General features: G+C 42.8%; 1 protein-coding gene across 1 annotated transcript; it reads left to right on the forward strand.

Annotated features, from left to right (window-relative positions):
* Window positions 1-5743: 5743 nt before the first annotated feature.
* LOC134620364 (stonustoxin subunit alpha-like) lies at window positions 5744-6617 on the forward strand (the record flags this gene model as incomplete). Its single annotated transcript, XM_063466526.2, has 1 exon — window positions 5744-6617. A coding segment is annotated over one exon (591 nt), but the record flags the coding sequence as incomplete, so codon positions are not given.
* Between the last annotated feature and the right edge of the window lie 3553 nt (window positions 6618-10170).

Consider the following 10170-nt stretch of genomic DNA (forward strand, 5'->3'; position numbering starts at 1 on the left):
CCCTTAGGCCTCCTCCTCGATTCAGAGATGGTCTTTCCCTTTCCACGTAAATGGCCTCATTGACTCCGAGCTCAAACAAGGGCCCTCTAACAGGGCCCATAAACAGCATTAGCTTAGCAGCATTAGCATATCATTTTCCATCATGGTCACATAAATCCTTAGCAGAGCTAGGTGGCCTACTTAGCAATAGCTGCTCAAGTTGTAGAAAGCAAGGGAAAACAGTATTAGCATTAGCTGCTAATGGCAGCTTACTTAGCATAAACTTTTCACATCTTTATAATGCAAGGGAAAGGAGTCACTCATGGCAGCCTTTTTAGCATTAATGTCTCACATCATTATAACACTAGAGAGAAGGGTATTAGCATTAGCTACTAATGCATATTTACCTCAAATTAGCTTTAGTTGCTAATGGTAGCCTGCTTAGCATTAACTCCTCACTAATATAATGCTAATTCACATCAAATTAGCATTAGCTGCTCATATTGATATAAAGACAGAGAAAACGGTATTAGCATTAGCAGCTAATAATTATTCACCCCTAATTAGAATAAGCCGCTAAAAGCAGTTAGCTTTTAGCGGCTTTTAGCATTAACTCCTCACATCGTTGTTACCCAACTGAAAAGAGTATTAGTATTAGCTACTATCATTTTTAATAAGTACGAGAAAACAGTGTTAGCATTATTGAATAATGCTAATTCACATTAAATTAGCATTAGCTATTTACAACAGCATACTTAGAATTAGCCGCTCACATTCGTCGTGTCCAAATTCATGGGTTGCATCCTCCTGAGGACCCGGCCTTCGCGGTCTTCGTGGGCCAGGTCCTCAGACGGTCGGGTAGGCCGGAAGTAAACAGCTGGGGAAATTGGATGGTCTAGCCTTCTGATTAGCGTCACCACTGTCTCAGTGGAGGTTAATAAACTCAGCCATCTGCTCCTTGCTATCTAAAATATAACAGGACACTGGTGTAAATTCTCGACCGTCTCAGACTTCTGTTTAATCAGTTTTCTGTTTGACGTTTAGTTAGCTGTGTAAAAACCAAGGAGGAACCCACCCGGGGGATTAATAAAGTTTTATTTTATCTAATCTAATCTAATAACTTTAATCTCAGCCAAACCGATTTACTCACGAACAAACAAAACACTGAAAAAAGACAAACAATAACATTTTTAGGTTATCTAAGTGACTTATATATTACGTTTAACCCGAGTAGCGAAAGTCCGCGGTGATCTGAAAATGATGTGCCGGGAGTTGTGCCGTTCTCGGTGGCTTCAGTGACTCTCGAGCTCCCGGCTTGCTATCGAGCTGGTGGGTAGCAGGTGTCTCTAAAAAATGTCAAAGCACTTTTGCAAATATGCGAAATCTTGATAAACTGAGCAGATATTTGATGTTTACACAGCTACATTCTCGCCTGAAAATATCTTAAAAGTTTATTTTGTGACCCAGAAAGATTAATAAGACTAATTTTAACACTAGAAGTTCCAGAGAGCAGCCATTTGGCTTTTCTACCTTTAAAACCCGCCGTCGAGCCAAATGGCTGGTAGGCTTTTAGCTAATATCCTTAATCACCTGTGAACACATGCCTTTGTTATGTAAATAAGGTGGGGCCATGCTGAACCACTTGGAGTGGTTAGTTTCCTGAGCCACAAGCAAACTTGTGTTTTAGTTTGCCTTAGGGAGAAATCAACACACATGGGTGTATTTCCTTTGTTGCTGCGATTTATTGATAAAACAGTACAAAAAAACAAAATAAAAAACAACCATTTGTACACATATTTACAACTAACAATAAAAAGTGAGTGAGCACATTTCAATCACTCAGAATCCTGGCACTGCCATGGTATCTGTAGTCTGCATTTACCACATGTGTATCTGTAGCAGTGAACACATCGCACAGTGGCATGATTGTTCTTGCATTTGTGTTTGACCTGACACGTGGCTCTTTTTCCAGGGCTAGGTGTGGAGGGTTGTGTCCGAAGCAACTGTTCTTTTCTTGCCTTCTTCCCAGCCATATGAGACTTAGCCAACTCTCTTGCAAGCTCCACCAGGAAGTCCACCCGTCTTTCCTGCGTCCCGTTGCATGCTTGATAAAGCACATGTGCATTCAGTGCTGCCATGTCAATCATGTTATAGAACACAGCAACTGGCCAGCGCCGTGTTCCTCTGCAGACCGTGTACTCCCGCACCATCTGGTCCATCACATCCACGCCACACTTTGTGGTGTTGTAAAGGGTGACAGTGTTGGGCTTCCTTTTGGTGGTGTTATCAGTCTGAACCATGCTGTGCATGCTGTTAAGAATATAGACTGTCTTCTTCCGTTTGGCCGCATACGCCGTCAGCGTGGCAGCAGAGGTTGAAAACACCTAAGAAATAAGATAAATTGTTATTTCCATAGCACTTTTACACACAGTGAAACACATGAACATAGAACCACAAAAGACCTGCAGCCTACCTGAGTGGTGAATTCATTGCGATCTGTGTATCTAGTGGATTGAGGAATTTCCCGGCGAATCTTGTTGACTGTGCCGAGGATGGTGGTTTTCCGTCTAAGAAGTTTTTGCGCAAGTGAAAGTGATGTGAAGAAATTGTCCGTGGTAACATTTCTGCCCATGCACACACACCTTAAGGTCATGAGAGAGGTCATACCTACTGATTGATGGTATAGGAGGACACCTACTCTGTGTCTGGTTAAGTATAAGAGCCCTTTGTTAGGGGGACCGTTGGACTCTTAGCACCAGCTTTGGGGAGTCTTCACAGGGTCAAATCTGGAACACACACACACACACACGCACACACACACACACACACAATGCACAGACTGGTACTCTTTGTTCATACCTGTGTAAGACGTCATATGTTAATGAACTTATGCATATTCATGTAAGCTCAATAAAGAGCAGTGTTATGAGGGAGCAGATGAGAGCGACTGAGGTCAAGTGAAGGAACGGCGCTGTCACAGTTCTCTCCCTCATGAATTGTGTGGTTCCAGCGGTGGCTCTGTGCTAGACAACCCATCACCAGCTTTTTCCACTGGTTACCAGTACGTCGTAGAATCCACTTCCAGATCTTGTTGTTTGTCTTTAAATCTCTGAATGGATTAGCTCCATCTTATCTCTCTTTAACAAAAATAATCCAAGTCGAGCCTTCAGGTCTGCAGATAAGCACCTTCTGACCAGAACTAGCCGTAAAAACAGAGGTGAGCTTTATCGATCGCTGCAGCCGAACTCTGGAACAGTCGCCCTTCACATCAGGTCGTCACCAACACTCGACATTTTTAAAACCCGGTTGGAAACACATTTGTACTCTGTAGCTTTCAATTCTGACGAGTCTTTATAGCAATTACTGTGTATGTGTGGCCCGGTCATGGTGGAATTAGACAGGACACAGGAAATACTCTTTTGTGGGCTTTTTTATTCTCCGACTGTACTCGGAGGAGCAAAGTTTTAATACAACAGTTTTGAGTGAAAACGGTAAAATGTAACTATTCCACTGGCTCAGCCTAAAACTGTCTTTCAGGGTCTGAGACAACAGTAACTATCATATGTACACTTTAAATTTAGACAGTATAGACAACAGTAGTGACCTGTCTAGAAACCAATACAAAAAAAAGAGAAAACAAAACAAATAAACACATTGTTTACATCCCACAATTTCGCAGTTCAACTGGCAATAAAGTACACTGTAAACTCTCTGTTAAACATATACATTTCTATGGGGGAACATCATGAACTCACTTTGGTTTCTCCACACAGCTACTGTGTTAGGACAAATACACGTGCAGAAATCACACAGCAAGTGATCTCCCCTCTGAATCAAACAGAAATATGCAGAGTTATGCAAAGTGAGTAACAGTATAAACTTAACAACTTTGAAATCTGTTATGACACTGTTACTACTCACGCCAACCCGCTCTTCAGTCCCTCTCACAGCACGTGACCATTAAACATACACGCGTCGCACGTTCAGAACTCTACAGAAATGGTCACAAACATCGAATCATCGCTGAAGAACCTTAGCTTCCTAAGCTAATTACAGTCTCCTACACTGGTGACAATATTTTGCAGTATTTCTACACTTTTTTGGCACATTTACCTCTTGTGTAGCTAGCCACAGAATCGTTTGCAGCCTCTGACTCTCCAGTGCTCCCGCTCACAGTGCTCAGTGTGTGACGCAAACTTGAGTGCATGCGTGCTCTGGCTTACAGCGGCTCTTAAAGGGACAGTATACCCCCAAACCGCGAGGTCTAGTCATCACCATGACAACTCTACAACAGACCTCTGGTAGACAGGCAACCAGCCATAAACACAATCCCCCTTTCCATGCATATGTTACAGGCCTTCGATGGGCTTGTTTTGAAACTGTATTTTTAACAGAAAAGCAGAGACAGGAGACATGAGTTGCGTTCAGTCTGCAGGCTCTTCCTCGTCTGATTTATTAACAGAATTTAACAACGTCCTTTTCTTTTCATTCAAACACACACATTTCTCTTTTAACAACAAAAACACATTCAATTAAGTCCATAGCTCAAACTCTTTTGGTCACCTTGCACTCTCGCAAGAATAAACTTACAAAATAATCATTGTATGAGTGTCCTTATTTACAATAAATCTGTAACCAAATTCTAATGCTGTTCAGCATCAAAAACATTTCTGTGCAGTACGATTAACACTGCAATTAACCCGCTTATATACCATTATATATTCTTTATACTTTAACAGATTCAAACAATATATTACATTAGTAACCAATAAACAAAAATATTCTATCATTGCTCACAAACAGTTCACAGTCATCCACAAACAGTATACATCAGACTATTTACATTTGACACATAAGGACTGGGTAGGTTCTAATCAACTATAACTTCAAATAATGTCAGGAAAAAAGAAGTGTCTAAGAGCTGCATTTGTCACAAAATAAAACAGATAATAAGACCAGCTGCCTATTTAGACTACGAGTGAAATGGCGGCTTCCATTACAAATGGCGATATAGTTAGCATACTCTCAGTTGGTGAAAACACACTCTCTCACAACATTTGCGGTCTTTAACCAAAGACAGAAAAAGGTTACTGGCCTTTATATGTACATTGCCGTGAGCAAACTTAAAGTACTAACCTGTATTTTTAACAGAAAAGCAGAGACAGGAGACATGAGTTGCGTTAGGTCTGCAGGCTCTTCCTCGTCTGAGGCACAGAAGCGTTGCAACGACCTATCGCAGTCAGCGCTATCTCCCCCTTGTGGCAATGCCACGCAATTACATTGTCCATAACTCTAAATGAAAAGTGCAATACCACCATAAAATCAGGTCTTTCACATCAAAACAATTCACAAAAAAAATATAATTGTGACCATACACTTGTGGGCGTCACACATAGTTTCAGTTCACTTGGCTACATATGTTTCCTATTTTATCTCTACTCTGTGCAGCACTTTGGCTCAAGCTGCTTTTAAATGTGCTGATAAATAAATGTAGATTTCTTTGAATAAAACAGTGGAGCCGAGCTTTGAGCTCAGTGTGTAACAGTGTGTGTGTGAGAGCCATGTAATGTCCATGTGTGCATGCTGACTGCTCTGACCCCTCCTCCTTTCAGGGCGGAGCCTGCTGGAGTCCGATGGTTGAGACCAGGTCTGAGGAAGTGTAAGTGTGTTTTTAATGGGATTCATGGAAACAAAGCAGCACACATTCAACCATCTTCATCATGTCAGGAGTCATCATCAAAGTGTCAATCAATGAACAGATGATGGATCAATAACTGCAGCTGGATTGTGTTTGTTCTCTCCATCAGATTCCTGTCAACTCACAATCGACACAAACACAGTGAACACAAACCTCCAACTGTCTGACAACAACAGGAAGGTGACACATGTGGAGGAGGTTCAGTCATATCCTGATCATCCAGACAGATTTGATGTTTGGCCTCAGCTGCTGTGTAGAAATGGTCTGACTGGTCGCTGTTACTGGGAGGTCGAGTGGAGAGCAGATGTTTATATATCAGTGAGTTACAGAAGCATCAGAAGGAAAGGAGGCAGTGACTGTTTGTTTGGATGGAATGATCAGTCCTGGAGTCTGTACTGCACTGATGATGGTCCTCGTTCTGTCAGGCACAATAATAGACAAACATCCATCTCCTCCTCCTCCTCCTCCTCCTTCTCCTCCTCCTCTGTCTCTAACAGAGCAGCAGTGTATGTGGACTGTCCTGCTGGCACTCTGTCCTTCTACAGAGTCTCCTCTGACACTCTGATCCACCTCCACACCTTCAACACCACATTCACTCAAACTCTTTATCCTGGGTTCAGTCCCTGGTCTCCTGGTTCCTCAGTGTCCCTGTGCTGAGTGTAAAGAGTGTCTCCTGTTAGAGAAACACTCTGACTGTTGAACAGTTCAGTCTGTACATGTCTGTCTCTTTCACTCACAAACACGTTTTCACATTCATGGATTCAATCAGTTGATGTTTGAAACTCTTCTAAATGATTCCTTGTAAACTTCTTCCTCTTCAGTCACAAACAAACAGGAAGTGATGTCACATGTGTTCCTGTCCACACAGCAGAATGAGTCTATTGCTGACAGTGATGTACAAACAGAGTGAGCATTTCTGAGGCCCAAAATAAACTGAGTAGTTCACCAAATGCTCACTGACTGTGAGCTCAGTTCCTTCATCATTAGTATGGATTATATATGTATATGTATTATATTAGTATCATATATATCAGGTGCTGCTGGTTTCAGTCATTGTGCAAATGTGCTGTTTGTAAGGTTGTAAAGCTGCAGTCAGCTGAGACTGAAGAAGTCACCTGATCAGTGAGCAAACGTGAAAACGTCCAGATGAACAGAATCAAGCTTTTGGGATCAGCCAGCAATGCAGCATCATTGTTGTTCAGGTTCAGAGGTTTGCAGGAATGAACTGATGACCAGAAACAGCTGCAGAGTCCAATCAAATACCAGCTGGAGTTCAGCTGCATTTGAAGAAGTCAAAGAAAAGTAAGGATGGCAAAGGGCGATGTTTTCTTCCAAAGAACTGAAAACATGGTCGACGCCTCATTAGAAGAATCATCTGGACATTTGTGAGGAACTCTAACCAAGAAAGCAACACAAGAAAGCAACGTCACACAGATCCAACAGACAGTTTCCATGACTGGAAGTGTTGAGTGTAAAAATGCTACATTGCATTATTGCATCCTCTCACCACAGGAGGCGCTGTTGGCACCACTGATTGCTGATCATCTCTGATGATCTGATTGATCCTGTGAATAACGGGACTCACTGAACTCTGTGACACAGTGAAGATTACAGAGTTTAACATCTGACTGACGTCACACAGACAGAAGGATGAACCAGTGAGGCACAGAACACAGTTACTGGAGATACTGGATCAGCTCCATGTGAACCTCTGATGGAGAAGCTGCTGACCCAGAGAAACATCAGGACATGACAGGCAGCTGCACTGATCTAACAACATGTAGCAGAGCTGATCTATGTTAGAGGATCTATGACAGCAGCTGAAAGTCCAACACTGGATACCAGCTGAGCCTGTGCTGAGTGTTACAGGAAAAGAAACACTGACACTGGGAGACACAGTGATGCTGACTGGGGCACAGAGCTGAATGATGCAGCATCAGGACACTGTTTCAGTCTGACTGACAGAGAAACCTGTAGCTGCATCTACATGTGAGGCAGAGGCCACACAAGCAGCTTTCTATGTTTCACAGTGACTGAGATCTTCAGTGGGGGTGGACATGCTCCTGTACAGACCTCTGAGGAGAACCAAGGTGCAGTCAAAGAGTCCAGTCTGTCCTCACAGATGTCAACATGTGCTTTCATCAGGTCTGCTGTCAGCTAGCAGGCTCACATCAGAATCACTGTTCCTGAAAAACACAGTCTGTGTGACATCATCAGTCAGCTGATCGTCCCAGATCTGAATGGTTTCTGTCTCTACTGAGGAAGTCAGAGAATCTCACTGAGGTGTGGATCAGGTCTGAGTGAGCTGTGGAGGGACAGCTTTAAACAGTCCACAGGTCTCACGTCCTGCTCAGTCTGGTAGCAGATACCTCGTATTGTTCCAGATGTGCTGACATCACCAGCAGCAGCAGCAGCACAGCTGTGTGATACGATGAATCTCAGTTATTGATCCAACACACAGGAAATACAAAGATCAGGATTTATGAGAGTAATCATTATGAGTCTGAACACATGATCACTGAATGTTAGTCTCCACAATAATAACACAAGCAAACACAGCTTTCAGCTCTTATTTTGAAACTTCTTTAGAGAGCTGTGATGTGAGCGTGCCTGGCTCTGAGGCACTTGGGTCAGCCTCTGTTGTTTAGAAGTGTTACAGACTGTGAATGACACAGACCTGTCAGTTTCATGTTTGTCTGTAACACAGCTCAGGGCTCCATGCTGAACGCATCTATCCAGTGTTATTGATCCAGGACTAATACCAGCATTGGGATCAATACTACACAATCACATGTGTCCGCGTGATGGATTTAACCAGCTTTATTCATTAATGATCAATCAACTTATTTACTGCATCTGAGTCCAGCTTCATTTAAATGATCCAACCATGAAAATGACATCAGTCCTACAGAAGCACTTAATGCTAACAGGAAGTCATTTATTAAGGTGGAATAACACAGAGACACAACCACTCACAGTTAACCTGACCCCACTAACTGCATGTGTTTGGACTGTGGGAGGAAGCCGGAGTACCGGAGAGGACGCACACAAACACGGGAGAACATGAAGCACTGAAACAAAGATGGTGGATTTGACCTCAGGACCAGGCGCGTCATTTCCATGGGGGTTACGGGGGTCATGACCCCCCAATAATCAGATCCAGCCAATATAATTTCATCATTCCAGTTTATAAAGTTATGAATTATCTTGAATAAATATCTTGTTGATTTTCTTTAATCGTTTCAATTATTATCAGCAAAATAGTTTCATGTTTAATCATCTAGTAATGTAACCCCGCCTCCTTCACTGCATACTTGGTATTACCCAACCAGCTTTCTCTACAAACCTTCACTGTTTGCTGTGTGTTTGTTAGCGCAGTCGCTGGTGCCAGAGACTGCCAGTGACTTCAGTCTGAGGGTTTGAAGTTTCCATGTCTGTGTGATGTGTGGTGTGAAGGCTGCTGGTTAAACTGGGACTCACTGTTTAAAGCACTGAGTGCTCATAGAGAGATGCTCCATGAGTCCCAGTACAGACTACAAACATGGTGGAAACTTAGCTTTGATATCCACACACTCTGCACGTCTGTGAGTAACTGTGATGAAGATGTGCAGAGATCTGTGTACAAACAGGAGAAAGACTGTAAAGACTCTGTGCTTCTAACAGCCTCTGTTAACATATGTGAGGCTGTTTGTTGTTGTTGCCATGGAGCTTTTCACTGTTTGGGTCAGCAGGTCATGTGATCAGGTTTGTTCTGCTGGACGATGGTTCAGTGTCAGGGTTTGTTTGCACTCATCAATAAATATCTAAATAAATCAAAGACTCCATGTTTTTTCTTTCATCATGTGACCTCTGCTCATCCATCTCTGTGTGTATCAGGATACATTTAGTTCATAATACACAGAAAAATCAGAGTTATTACCTGTAATAAATGTGAAAGATTCCTGCAGTGATAACCAGGCAGGACTGAAACACATCACAGCTGTCACCACGGTAACAGCACCGTCCATCCACAGGTGAGGGGAGGAGCAAAAAGAGGGACTTTCACCATTTTATACTAAAAACACTCAACTAATGTTTCTAATATGAAACAAATAAGCCCACATTAATGTGAGCGTTTATTAAATAATAATAATGATGATTTCCTCCTGATCTCATTTCCATAGCAGAGAAAACTGGTGTATATTGAGGTGGAGGGTGTGGTCTATGGCTCAGGTGTAGAGTGAGGGTGGGGTGCACCACAGCAGCATGCTGGGACTGCTGAGGGTGGAGGAGGGAGTGATGATGACATCAGAGCTGCAGCAGTCAGCAGCACAGAGACCAGTGAACACACAGTCTGTTCATCTTTGCATAGATACAATATATAGCACAATATTGAATGACAGAGACACGCTGTGTGAGCTTCCACAGATACACTGACGTCAGCATCCAGAGTCCTCCTGCTGCTCCCCCCTCAGAGCCCCGTGATCAGCACCAACACATTCAGTTAGATGACA

The sequence above is a fragment of the Pelmatolapia mariae genome, linkage group LG3_W (genome assembly GCF_036321145.2).
Source record: "Pelmatolapia mariae isolate MD_Pm_ZW linkage group LG3_W, Pm_UMD_F_2, whole genome shotgun sequence".
Taxonomy (NCBI): domain Eukaryota; kingdom Metazoa; phylum Chordata; class Actinopteri; order Cichliformes; family Cichlidae; genus Pelmatolapia; species Pelmatolapia mariae.